Source organism: Caloenas nicobarica, chromosome 23 (assembly GCF_036013445.1).
Source record: "Caloenas nicobarica isolate bCalNic1 chromosome 23, bCalNic1.hap1, whole genome shotgun sequence".
NCBI lineage: Eukaryota > Metazoa > Chordata > Aves > Columbiformes > Columbidae > Caloenas > Caloenas nicobarica.
The window spans coordinates 5,964,728-5,977,826 of record NC_088267.1 but is presented as its reverse complement, the minus strand read 5'-3'; the positions used below and the strand labels follow the sequence as shown (position 1 = coordinate 5,977,826).

The following is a 13,099-nucleotide window of genomic DNA, read 5'->3' as shown; positions in this document are numbered from 1 at the left end:
ATTTATTTTTGGAAAAAATATAGACTTGCAACAAAAATTGCCTCAGTGTTTTTTGGTTTTTGTTTGTTTGTTGTTTTGTTTTGTTTTTGTTTTTTTTTTCTAATTGAACCATTCCACTGAGGGGAAACAGTGCTGGTCCTGTTTGGTCAGTGGGAACAGGGAAGGGTGTTATGTTTCTGACTGGTGGTTTAAAGCCGATACTACTGCCTGGATCAACCAAGTCTGCGTGCTAGGTCAGCCTAAAAAAAACAGAACTCATAGCTCATAGTTGTCTGAGGGAAGGACAAGTACGGACAGGGCCAGCTGTGGCACAGTAACTGTCCTGCAGAAAGCTCGCTGCAGGTCCGCAGCTTCGCGTTGCTTGGGCGTGGCGATCCCACACTCCTGGGAGAAACTTGTCAGGATGAAAGACTCATCCTGGCAGCCTCCGGAGGAATCTTGCGGAAGGCGTTTCCCCGCGGCTGGGTGTAGCGGGTGCTTCCCTCCATGGGTCTCTGACGTGCTCTGCCCCGCTTTTTTTTTCCTGACACAGGCATTCTTCTGGCGAGGGGAGAGCCTTTGTCCCAGTGACCCAGTACCGGAGGGTTAAATGGGAATCAGTGGATGCTATTGCTGGCACGCTCCAGCTTGGCCCCGTGTACCTTCCTTAAGGCTATTGCTCTGTTGAGGGGGATGCAGGGAGTAATTTCCCCTTGGGAAGTGCGGGTGGGGTTGTGCTGGAGCGACAAATGGCGGCGCCGGGACTCGAACCCGGGAACCGAACCCCGATTGTGGGGTCGCAGGTTCGAGTCCCGGCGGTGGAGAGGCTGCGCGTCCCTCCGACCGCCAGGGGGCGCCCGCGGCGGCGGCGGCCGCTTCTTCCCCCGGAACGCGGCGCTCGGGGCCCGCGGGGACTCGGAGCCGAGAGCGGGGGCACCGGGAGCGGCGGGCGGTGAGCGGCCTAACGGGACCGGGGGGAAATGGGGGAATGTGGGGGGCGAAGGGACCTGGGCACGGAGGGGGATGTGGGGGAGAAGGGGCGTGGGGGAAAGAGGGGGTGTGGGGGTGCAAGGGGGGGATGTGGGGGGAAAGGGGACGTGGGGAGAGGGGACATGGGGGGGTCCGCCATTACTCAGTATGTTACATTAAAAAGACAGCTGACCAGATGAAATCAGCATTTCCTCTCTAAAGCAATCGCCTCAAGTTATACATAGGCTATTTCAACTCCGAATCAGAGCCCATCTTTGCTTTAAAAAGAGAAAAGGCATTGTCAAAACAATTTGAGGAGAACGAAAGTTTTCCCCTAGGAAATCATAGTACCACAATATTTATCATCTGTAAGCCAGAAAGTTTAGCCATCTCTTCACTTTGATGGAGTAACAAGTCAGAAAGTTACCTGTCCGTATCAACATTTCCTTCTTGTATATTTGAATGTTTACCCGCTGTATGCTTAGTGAGTAAGAATGCAGACACATCATCTCCAACATTTTTTTCCTCAAGTATCTTTTAAAGGTCCAAGAGCTTCGTTTGCCAAAGCCGTCTAAGATGCAGAGGAAAGGGGAACGTGACGGGGAAGGAGGTGGGGGATATGGGGAGAAGGGGGATGTAGGCAAAGAGGGGGACGTGGAGGTAAGTGGGATATGGGGAGAAGAGGGAACGCGGAGGAGAAAAGGGATAAGGAACGTTTAACGAAGAAACGTTGTTTATACAAAACTGAGGAGCTGGCGCCCGACCCCAGCAGGGGGGAAGGACCGAGAGACATCGGACTGTGAACCCTTAACGTAAAACAGTCTCTTCGAACTAATCCTGGAATGCAAACTGATTATTTAATAAATCCATCTAGGGGAAAAGAGGGGACATGGGGGGAAAGGGGGGTATGGGGGAGGAGAGGGAACGTGGAGGAGAAAAGGGACATGGGGATGTGGAGCAATGGAGGGGAGGACATGGGGACACACTGGGATGAGGGAGGGAATGTGTGGGCACTGCCACATCGGGAAAGACCCAACTAAACCCTGGGTGTGAATTCCCCTGGATCGCCTTCATATAAACGCCAATCAAATGTTTAAACGGGAGCTTTTTCCTTTCTCAGCCAACAGAAGGAGCAGGAAATGAGGCGCCATGTCTGAGGGCAGCCAAGGGAACTCTCCGGCCTTCGGGCAGGTGGTGATCGGGCCGCCGGGCTCCGGGAAGACGACGTATTGCCACGGCATGCGGGACTTCATGGGCAGGATCGGGCGGCAGGTGACGGTGGTGAACCTGGACCCCGCCAACGAGGCCGTGCCCTACGCGTGCGCCGTGGACATCGCCGAGCTCGTCACCCTGCCCGACGTGATGGAGAACCTGAGGCTGGGACCCAACGGGGGGTTGATTTACTGCATGGAGTACCTGGAGGCCAACTTGGACTGGCTGCAGGAGAAGCTGGCCGCGTTCAGGGGGCACTACTACCTGTTCGACTGCCCGGGGCAGGTGGAGCTCTACACCCACCACGACGCGCTCAAGAACGTCTTCGCGCAGTTGGCCAAGTGGAATTTCAGGGTAGGTTTGGGGCTCCGCGGGGAGCTGGGGTCAGCACCTGGCACCCCGCGAGGGGCTTGGAAGCTGGAAGAGATATAATTCTCTTCTTTCATGAGCCAGTCCACATTTTTGCAAGATATACAAACAAAATCTATGCCTTTCTGCTCCCAGGTAGCACTATCAGGGAAAGAGCTCTCAGATTTACTCAGGGAGGATAATTTTGATTACTCTGTCAGGAAAGTGTTTTTGTCAGGTCAGCTCTATATTTCTTTGTGAGAAATAAAAGGCTTGAAAAAAGACATATAAGAAAGAAATGGGGACGTATCTCTTTTGAAGTACAAAAGCACTGTGTTTTGAAAGTTATATTTGAGGCTGTTACTGTTGCTGCTTGTGTACCTCCACAAATGAAGCGAGAATGCAGAGGGGTCAGCGCTAAAAATTGTTTTCAGAACCCATTGTACTGAAGTGTTTCATCGTAGAAGAATTCTGATTGTGGGTCTTAATGACTGTTTTCTGTACTAACCTGTTTAGTTTTTCACGTGAAACGGCTTTATCAGGGAAGGAGGGGAATTCTTCCTCATTTTATGCTTGGAGGGATTGGCAAAAGAGTGGCTCGTTCAGGGCGTTTAATGCAGTGGGATTGTTGTGAACAGGAACACAGATTCCTTCCTCACACACTCTTGCTGTGCCCCATGATCCTCTTCACAGACCTCGTGTTTTTTATCCGAGTGGGCGCTGTATTTCAGAGCAGGGAGGTGAATGTGCGCACTGGGCAAAATTCAGGCGTCATCTCAGGCCCTGCCCGGCTCTCCGGCAGCCAAACCGAATCCCTCTGCACCTTGTTGTACGTGCTCTCTGCTTTCTTGCACAATGGAAGATGCAAATGAGGAAACGCAGGTGAGAAGAGTCCCGTAACGAAGCAAAGTTGCTTATGTTGCGTTTGTTTTGCATTTGGGCCAAACCATGAACGCGCAAACCCGTGTACGGTGTGAGCAAGAAGGGCAAGTTCATTTGCTTGAGAATGTCACTGGGAATCTGCACATTACAGATGATTTTTATTCAAACAAAGGCACATGAAATTGCAGTTACTAAAAAAAGATAGTTACGCTGCTGTTTTGAGGCTCACTTGGTGCTTGCACTTGCTTGTGAGCTTTAAACTGGGGGTTTTTTTGCTGCAGAAGCAAAGCTGTGACTCAGCCACACTGACTGTAGAGCCCTGACTTTGAGTAACGTTGTGTAACAGGCAGCAACTTAAGAGAGATCTCGGGCCACATTGTTACAGCTGCACAGAACACAGGGAATCAAACTGCTCATTAATTTAATTATTAATTATTCTTTCAAACCGCACAACAGTTGGTTCTCCCAGCAGAGTGCGGTGCGCTATGGTTACTGCTCCTGAGTGCACTCTCTGCGTGAGTGTTCCTGTGGGGAAGGTGGGAATCTGGAGCAGTCGTGTTGTTCAGGGGAGTTAAGCCCAGCTCCCACCTCAAAAAACCTGCAGAGTTCCGACAGGCGTGGAAGGTTTGGGTTGGATCTTGGGAACAATTTCTTCCCCAAAGGGCTGTGGGGCATTGGAACAGGCTGCCCAGGGCAGTGCTGGAGTCACCATCCCTGGAGGGGCTGGACAGACGGACATGAGGTTCTCAGGACATGGGGCAGTGCCAGGGCTGGGGGAACGGTTGGACTCGATGATCTTGAGGAGCTTTTCCAACTAAAATGATTCTGTGATTCTGAGGTAGGTGGAAATTTTGCCTGCTTGGGGGTCTGTGTGGTTCTAGTCAGGTTTGAACTGATCTTCCTGTGGCCACTTCTCAGACTGTCCCAAAACCAGGCGGGTGGACCTGTCACGGATCTCACCTCGTGCTGTCCCTTTGTGCCTTTGCTCCCCAGCTCGCTGCCGTGCACCTGGTAGATTCTCACTACTGCACGGACCCCGGCAAGTTCATCTCTGTTCTCTGCACCTCGCTCTCGGCCATGCTGCATGTGGAGCTGCCCCACGTCAACATCCTCTCCAAGATGGACCTGATCGAGCAATACGGCAAGTTGGGTAAGAGCCTTTGCAAGAGAGACTTGTGGAATTGGGCTCAATTAGGTGCAAATTAACCGCTTGGATATGGGGATGTAATGTTGGGAGATAGCGTAAGTCTCACCAAGTTCTTCAATTTATAAATTGCTTTTTTGGTGCTTCCCTGCAGCTTTCAACCTGGATTATTACACAGAGGTCCTGGATCTCTCTTACTTGGTTGACCACTTGGCTTCTGACCCCTTCTTCAGAAATTACCGCCGCCTCAACGAGAAGCTGGTGGAGGTGATCGAGGACTACAGCCTGGTGTCCTTCGTTCCGCTCAACGTCCAGGTGATGAGCAGGAGCCGGGCAGAGAGAACAGGGAGTGTTGGATCATGGAAATGAGGTTCTTAGGTACACGCTTTAGTGACAGTGTTGGGTTAACGGTTGGACTCGATCTTGAGGATCTTTTCCACCAAAATGATTCTGTGATCTGTAGTCAGCACGTTTGGCAGCAGCTGGGTTATGTCTCCTTAGGGCCACGAGGGCTGAAAATCAGCTCTGAAGAGACTCGGGGATGGGTGAGGACAGTAAAACACACCCAGGTGTGTAAATGATTTGTGGCAGCCAAAGGAAAAGAAAAGGCTAATGAGCTTGGGGCTCGGTGGGTCTCGTGTCCTGGGGTGGGGAATTAAGACTCCCCCTTCATTCAGCTCTTCTGTGCCTGCATTTCAAACCTGGGCAAAGAATTACCTAAAACTTTGTGAAATGAGGGAGCACAAAATAATTAGAAGGCTGAGAGGAATACATTTGGGAAGAAGGGCTGAAAATGTTAATCTGGTAGTTTCCAGAAGTGTCAACAAAGGCCAGTGGGCTGCGACGGGAGGTGATGAAAGGCAGCAAGAGGCTGGAGGGTGTCAGCCCAGCGTGGATTCGGGCTCCACAGCAGCTGCCCCAGGTTGTCCCATGTCCCCTCGGGCTCAGGGAGGCCGGCAGCATCCTCAGGGCTTTGGGTGGCCCAGGGCCTCGGAGAAAACCCCTGGTAAAGCCCAGCACAAGCTCTGGCCTCCAGGGAAGGACCAGATTCCTTGTGTGTCACCTCCCTCCCTTTCAGGACAAGGAGAGCATGCGGCGGGTGATGCAGGCGGTGGACAAAGCCAACGGCTATGCCTTCGGCGAGCAGGAGCACCGCAGCCTGGAAGCTCTGATGTCGGCAGCGGTGGGAGCCGATTTCCACTTTTCTTCGTATCCTTCTCCACCGATCCCCGGCTGGGTTGAGCTTTAATTTCTCCTTCCTGGGGAAGAGAAGGCTGGAGGTGGGGCTGGCAGTTTGCAGGCCCAGGTTGTCACTAGCACCATCTGATGCAGTTTGGTGACAGGCATGTAGCGAGTCCGTAGGGCTCAGCGCAGACCTCAGCAGACAGATGTCCTCACCAAAGCCACCACATTTGTTGCTAATTGATACTGGGAATGGGGGAGGAATCTTTGGACAACTTTCCTCTCTCTTGCGCTCTCTTGGGCTGGTTCCTTCCACCTTGTCCTAACCATACAATTGATTCTCCTGGACTTGTCGGGTCTGGGATCAGCCAGAGCCAGAATTAGCTTGGGTGATGCGTGCTGCTGCCGGTACCGCCGTCTTCTGGCAGCCTTGAGGCTAACGCAGGGCTGCTTCCTCGCTGAGAACGTTCAGAGCTCCTTGCAGAAGGGAGTGTTTGAGCCCAGCCCTTTGTTTTCCTTAATTACTGCGTTATCAGCACACTTGCAGTGCAGGAGAAGTATGTGCAATCTCAGGACAAAGCTGTGGAAGAAGAAGTGATGGGTCTGTAACACACCCGCCTCTGCCGCAGCCGCTCTCGGTTTTGTCACCTCTCCTTTTCCTACCAGGACATCTCCACGTTGGGTGACTCAGACCCAGCAAAAACCTTTCCAGGCAGAGCTCTGGCTGCTGAACTCCTTCTTTGCAAAGGTTTGAGCCTTTGCACTTCAGCCCCGCTGCACAGAGCAGCGTTTCTGCAGAAAGGTGACAGCCGAGGGCAGGACAAGCTGTGTCTTTCCTTAGGAACAAGAGATTTAGCCAGGGGAAGGCATGGTTAGCAAGAGAGGCAAGATAAAGGAGACTGAGCTTTGCTAGTTCTCCTCCCCATCATGACCAAGATAGATCCAGAGAAAGAAAAATCAGTCTGAGCCATCTCTTTTGCACTGAGATTTGAGGCAAAAGTTGTGGGTTTTTGCGCAGGAGGAGCGTGCGTGGGCCTCCTGCTCGCTGGGGCAGCCAGGCTGAGCAGCCTCCAGTCTGTCTCCAGGAGGACAGAAAGATGGTTGGTTTTCTTTGGGTTTTGTTGGGGTTTTTTGTTTGTTTCTTTTGTTGTTTTTTTTTTAAATAATGACGTGCTCTTTCTTAATAAAACGCTCTTTCGTCTCGCTTTCATCTTGTGAGTTTGCTGAACCTGAATAAATAAAACCAAGAGCGCTACAAAGCCCGAGGCTAAAAAGCCTCTGGTGGGAACATCACAGCAGCCGGCACGTCGTGCGCTCTGCAGAAATCTCCGCGTTTGCGACCTCTGTGATCCACCTGAGCGCAGACAAAGCGTTTGCTGGAGGGAGCGGGGAAAGAGCGGCCGTGGGACGCGAGAGCAGGTCCCTCGAGCTCGGTGCGCACGCAGCGCGCTGACAGCGACGCACGAACTGCAAGCTCGGCTTTTGTGGGCTTCTGATGAAGAAAAGCCCCTGTGTGACTCAGCGGGAGGCTGGAGCGCGTTTGCATGTCGGGCTTTTCCCATCCAGCTTTTTCTGGGCTTGCTTTCTCCAGTTCCCTCTCCAGAGTGGGAGGGAGGGAGGCTCCCGGCTCCGTGTGCGGACTCAGCATCACGTCTTGCCCAAGACCTTGCATAAAATAAAGTGGCTTCTCTCTCTCTCTCTCTCGCAGGACAGTTTGGCCAATAGAGCGATTGCAGATCACCGGCTCACTGAATCTAAATGTCAGTGGGGTCTTGCTTAGCAGGGTGGGGAATTAAAACTAAATTTTCCTGCATCTCACAGCTTTGTGGGCAGGATTTGGAGACAAGGAGGTATGGGAGAGAAGGAGGGAGAAGACACATGTTTCCATACACACACACGCTTGTGTTTTAAGCAGATCAGTTGACAATGAAAGACTACGCTGACATTTCAAATATAAAAGTCAAATTCCTGTCTGCTGTCAGTGTCTGAGCTCTTTTCCCAAGAGCACAAGGACTTTTCCTGGGCATTCCTGGCTGAAACCTGCGGCTGCATTTCAGCGCTTGCTGGGGCTGAAGGGCTGGAAGCTGATTTAACCGTAACTAGAGCTGAAAAAAAAAATCCGTCCCGGACTTGTGGTCTTGGGGACTTGTCCTGGCCACCTTTCAGCCCTGGAAGGGGATGGAAGATGTGATCACAAAAATGTGAATTTTTGTGGCGGCTTTTTAATGGCTTCGAGAGATTTGGTGGCTTAAAAGGGTATTGTCAGGTCAAGCTGGAGTTATGCAAGAGCCATCAAAGCTTTTGTGGCTGTTTGGCTTTTTTATTTTAATACTCAGGCGGTATCTGCAGCCCCAGCCGCGCTGTGAGAATGGAAATCGAAGGTGACACAAACCTCTCAGCTCAGGGAACCTTGGCTGTGTCTGAGCCAAGAAACGCTGAGGTCTAAAAGAGCTACAGCCTGAAAAACGCAGTTTTCACCCCAAGGGGTCTTTGCAGCCCGGGTTTGGAAATCGGGCTGAATTGGGACTGGCAGCTCAGCGGGGACGATACTCACTGCTCCCGGGGAGGACGAAGCAGAAAACGACTGGAGCGGGTGGGGATGGCCAGGGACCCCCGGTGTGACATCCAGCTCCTGCACCCACACGTCCCCGCGCTGGGAGGGGACACGGCCTCGCCGAGGCTCTCGGGGCTGAGGGAGGTGACACTCTGGCTCCTGTCGCTCCCGTTGAGCAACAGCCGGGGCGAAGGGCCAGGATTAGTCACCCCGAATGAGGCACATCCCTGGGGGGGGAACAGGCTTTCTGCCGAGCTGGTCCTACCTGCCCCAACCCCTCCGAGCCCGGTGCCAGGACGGGCTGAGCCCACCCCGACCCCCAGGGGACGTCCTGGGCACGGCTGGACATGGCAGGTCACTTTTTTTTTTGGGAGATCGAAAGATTTGGGCTTCAGGTGCAGGCGCTGAGCTGGGCTTTGCTGTGTCCCCTCCAGGTCGCTGTGCTGGGGCCCTGGTTGCACGAAGTGTCACCGCAGCTGCTTGCTGGGCAGGCAGGAGCACCCAGAGCCCTCAGGGTCCCAGCCAGGGGACAAGGATCAGGGTCCCGATGTCTCCCTTGTGTCATCCATCTGAGGGGACATCACCCTGTATGAAACGGGGCCAAGCGGACCCCGGGGAACACCCCAGGGAACACCCATGTGCCCCAGCAGCACAACAGGAGGTGTTCTGGGGGCCCGGGGGCTCCCTCCCAGCCCCAAAAAGCTGCTGGACCAGCTGGGAGCCCGGGGAGCATCGTCCTCCCGCACCGCCCAGCAATTTCGGGTGCTGTCGAAATCGGTTAACTCCTGGGAGGCCGGTGGGAGCCCCGTTTTCCTCCCGCCACCCCCAATAAGCGGGAGGGATGGGTGGGTCCCAGCATCCTCCAGCTCCCATCTCACCCCCCTCCCAGTTTAACCAGTCCCAGCTGCTCGTGTCCCCAGCCAGGTCAAGGGCCAGCTGGAGCCCTCAGCTCGTTTTTCACGTCGGTCAGCCGCGGTTTGGCTAATTACAGGTCTGGGGCTGGTTCCCAGGCTGGGAGCACTCGGGGCCAGGCGGAGGCCAAGCGTCAGGGCCCCTCTCTGCCCTCCCTCAAACTGACCGGGCTCCCCAACACCGCCAGGGCCCCCCCAGCTCCACCGGGACCTCCTGAGCAAATTGCAACCTCAGCGGGGCCAAGGCAGCACCCACTTTTGCTTCTACAAGGTGCCACAATGGGGACTGGGGGAGGTGGGCGAGGGGCTGGGGGGGCTCACAGGGGTTAATCCTCTTGGCTGGGCTCTGCTCCAGGTGACACTTCCCATCCCGGGCAAACAGGTTCTGGTTTGCACAGCCCAACCTCCCCCAGCGGCCAGTGCTTTCCCACCACGGAGCCCTGGGGAGCTCGTCACATCCCCTGCGTGGGGACCAGCAGTCTCCTGGTGCCCCGCCATCCCATGGTGGGGTTGCTTCCCTTCTCATGCCTCAGTTTCCCCAAAGCTCAGTACCTCCCGGCATCCCAGGAGCTGGGGTTTGGCCATGCCAGGGCTCAGGGCTTGTATGTCCGCACGTATGTCCCCCATGTCCCCAGCTGGGGACCCCGCTGAACCAGGACGGCTCGTCCTGAGTCACCGCACGTTTCCTCCTGGCACCCGGCGTTTCCCATCAAAGGCCGGCTCCTGCCCAGCCCTGCTGCGCTTGATCTGATGAGCTCATCGCCCAGGGTGCCGTGACTGTATTTTATTGTAATTATTTTTCATGTCGAAACTCGCGCTGGCGGGGCGGGGGGGACCGTGAGCTGCGCCCTTCGCCGTGGCCAGGCGCCAGGGCCAGAAGTGCTGAGCTTTCACCTGCCCCAGCGCGTCCGCACCTCCACGGGGACGTCCCCACCCCGATGACACCTCGAGGCTGTCCCCGTGTCGCTGCTTTTACGGACACCCCCCCCCCGCCATCCCTTCACCCTTGGCCACAGAGGAGAGCTGGTGGGGGAAGACTTGGGGACCTGAGCGGCGGGTTTCGGGGCACCGCGGGTTTGCACCAAGTGGGTGGGACACCCCGCTGCAGGGTTGGGGACCTCGGTGCACCCCACAGAGCACCCAAACCCCTCACCCAAGGAGGCAGAACCCACCCGTGAGCCCTTCCACCAGCTGCAGCTTCGCACCCACCAAGGACGGGGCTCCCGGGGCACCCCCAGACCCCATGGCGGGGCTGGGGGGAATCAGGAGCAGCCGAATCGCTGCGGCAGAGCCCGGGGGACCCCACTGCACCCCTGTCCCACGGGGTGGGAGGTAAAGCGGGTGGCGGGAGCTGCCCGGACACGTGTGCGGGGGAGAGACGAGGCAGACCAGAGCAGGCGTGCAGGAGACGGTTTATTGGAGATGCACAGAGGCTTTGGCAACATCAACCCCCTCCTCGGGATGGGGGGGATGCCCGGACCCCCCCTTCGCCCCGGCTCGGCCCCTCACCTCCTCTCGTCGCAGCTCCAGCCCTCCAGGACAGGGGGTTTGGGGTTGGCACATGCTGGGCTGGGTTGTCCCACCAAAAAATGTTAAATAGTGGGGGGGTGCAGAAGGGAGGCACCTCTTCTCCCTCCTTTCCCCCTCCAGAGCAGAGGATGAGGGAAAGCTTGGGGGGGGGGTCCATGCCAAAGCCACCCAGCAACCACCACACACAGCCCCCCCCCCGCTCCTGGCATCCAGACTTGGGGGGGTCGTGGGGGACCCAACACACCTTCCCCCCCCAAAAAAAAAAAACAACCAACCCAAACAAACAAAAAAAAACCCCCCAAAAAATTAAACCAAAGAACTGGGGGCCGGGGACAGGTGGGGGCCGGTCCCCCGGCTCCGCGGTGCGGGGGGGCTGTTCAGTTCTTGGGCTCTTCGCCAGCTTCGCCGCCGTCTTCCCCGGCGCACTCGGCTGTCCATAGCGTGAGGTTGTCCCTGAGCAGCTGCATGATGAGGGTGCTGTCCTTGTAGGAGTCTTCGCTGAGCGTGTGCAGGTCGCCCATGGCCTCGTCGAAGGTGGTCTTGGCCAAGGAGATGGCCTGCTCGGGGGCGTTGGCGATCTCGTAGTGGAAGACGGAGAAGTTGAGGGCCAGCCCCAGGCGGATGGGGTTCGTGGGCTGCATCTCCTTTTTGCTGATGTCCATGGCCTCTTGGTAGGCTTTCTGGGCGTTGTCTATCGTCTTCTGGCGGTTGTCTCCGCTGGCCACCTCGGCCAGGTATCGGAAGTAGTCGCCCTTCATCTTCAAGTAGAAGACTTTGCTCTCGGCGTCGCTCGCCTTCTTGATGAGATACTTGTCCAGCAAGTCCAGGACGTTGTTGCAGACAGAGTTCAGCTCCTGTTCCACCTTCTCCCGATACTCGTTCACCAGCTGCGCTTTGTCGTCCCCTTCTTCGGTTTTGTGCTCGATGCTGGAGATGACCCTCCACGCCGAGCGCTGGCACCCCACCACGTTCTTGTAGGCCACGGAGAGGAGGTTCCGCTCCTCGTTGGACAGCTCGTCCCCGTGCTCCACCACCGCCTTCATGAAGTCCGCCATGTCCTCGTAGCGCTCAGCCTGCTCGGCCAGCTTGGCCTTCTGCACTTGGTGGTTTCTTGCCATGGTTGGGACGCCGGGGCGCGAGGGCCAAGACGCTTTTGGGCGAGGAGCAGGGCCGGGAGCCGTCGGAGCCTCTGCCGAGCCCCAGCGCCGGGTTTGGGTTTTTGGCTGAGCGTCGGGAGCCTCAAGCGAGAGCGGGAGGAGCCAGTGAGGCCGAAGGAGTGTCCTCCTCCTCCTCCTCCTTGGCTTCCTCCCCACCGAGCCCCGGCCTTAAAAGGAAAATTGCTGTGAATCATCGATTGCCGCGGGCGGTGGGTGCTGGGGAAGGGGTGAGGGGGGTGGGCAACGCCCTGACCCACCACATAGGTCCCTGGGGAGAGGTCGGTGGTGGGTGCAGCACCCACGGGTGCCCCCACAGCCGACACCCCCCCCAGGAGTGAGGGGACACCCATCCTACTCCTGGAAGTGCTCGGATGGGGGGGGGCAGCGCGTGGATTATCTTTTCGGGGGGGGTCCGCAAAGATGCAGCAACGTTCAGCTCTTCCCACTCCCCCTTCCTCGGAGAAACGGGCCGTGGGGTGTGTCTGGTCGTAAAAATGGTTTCCTCCCCATCTCAAAAAAAAAAAAAAAAAGAAAAAAATCATATCTCTGTCGGTTTTTTATATGGTGATTAACTCGCTGGTAATTGCAAGGGCTTGACGGGCAGGTATTTATTCCCACAGCTGGGGAAAACGAGGCAGAAGCGCCGCGGGAGGGGCCGCCCCGCAGCGGGTGCCGTTGCCCCTGAGCCGCTGCGTGGTGGGACCGGCCCGACCCCCCCAAAACCTCCCGCGATGGGGAACCCGCCGGGGGTGCGAGCGGCGATCCGGCCAGCGGCCGGGAACCCCCAACCGCGCTGAACTCGGGGCTCCCCACAGCCCAGGGCTGCGTGTCCCACCCGCATCCCGCCAGGGATTAGCTCTTAAGCTGGAATTGAAGAGTTTTGGGTTATCTGTTTGGGTGGTTTTTTTTTTTTCCAAAAAAAAAAAAAATTTTTTTACATGAGCTTTCTGTAGGTGGAAACGCGTCGCCCCGATTAGGATCTGGGCTTCGCCTTGCACTGCAGTTTCACTCCCAACCTGCTCCGGCTTGTTGCCACACGTCGGGCGCTGGCAGCTCCCGGTTGCGCTGGCGAAGCCGCGGCCGCGCCGCCCGCGCCAGACCCCGGCCGATGCGCCGTGCGGGAGCCGTGCGGGGAGGGCAGGGTGGGGCGGGCGCCCGGCGGCGCCCAGCCAAGGCAAAAAGGTGCTTTTTATTTTTTTTTTTTAGTCATTGTGACTCGTTGCTTTACTCA

The 13,099-nt window shown here is 56.3% G+C and overlaps 2 protein-coding genes across 3 annotated transcripts; one reads left to right on the top strand and one right to left on the bottom strand.

Annotated features, from left to right (window-relative positions):
• Nucleotides 1–877: 877 nt before the first annotated feature.
• GPN2 (GPN-loop GTPase 2) lies at nt 878–6,927 on the top strand. 2 transcript variants are annotated; one of them, XM_065650688.1, is made up of 7 exons: nt 878–931; nt 2,069–2,514; nt 4,384–4,540; nt 4,689–4,849; nt 5,343–5,456; nt 5,613–5,743; nt 6,253–6,927. In XM_065650688.1, exons 2-7 carry the CDS (start codon nt 2,098–2,100, stop codon nt 6,323–6,325), a joined length of 1,053 nt encoding a protein of 350 aa, XP_065506760.1. In that variant the 5' UTR covers nt 878–931; nt 2,069–2,097; the 3' UTR covers nt 6,326–6,927. The 2 variants fall into 2 exon arrangements, with proteins under 2 accessions (XP_065506760.1, XP_065506761.1); XM_065650689.1 differs by lacking the exon at nt 5,343–5,456.
• A 3,661-nt stretch (nt 6,928–10,588) lies between these two features.
• SFN (stratifin) lies at nt 10,589–12,062 on the bottom strand. Its single transcript, XM_065650575.1, is given in 4 exon segments — nt 10,589–11,859; nt 11,862–11,942; nt 11,945–12,031; nt 12,033–12,062. Coding segments are annotated over 4 exon segments (969 nt in total). The 3' UTR covers nt 10,589–11,088.
• Nucleotides 12,063–13,099: the final 1,037 nt, after the last annotated feature.

Excerpts from the sequence above, each read along its gene's own strand:
- GPN2 (XM_065650688.1), top strand. The coding sequence starts at position 2,098 with ATGTCTGAGGGCAGCCAAGGGAACTCTCCGGCCTTCGGGCAGGTGGTG. Across the intron at positions 2,515-4,383 it reads TGGCCAAGTGGAATTTCAGG|CTCGCTGCCGTGCACCTGGT; the intron begins GTAGGTTTGGGG and ends TTTGCTCCCCAG. Across the intron at positions 5,744-6,252 it reads GCCGATTTCCACTTTTCTTC|CACACTTGCAGTGCAGGAGA; the intron begins GTATCCTTCTCC and ends CTGCGTTATCAG.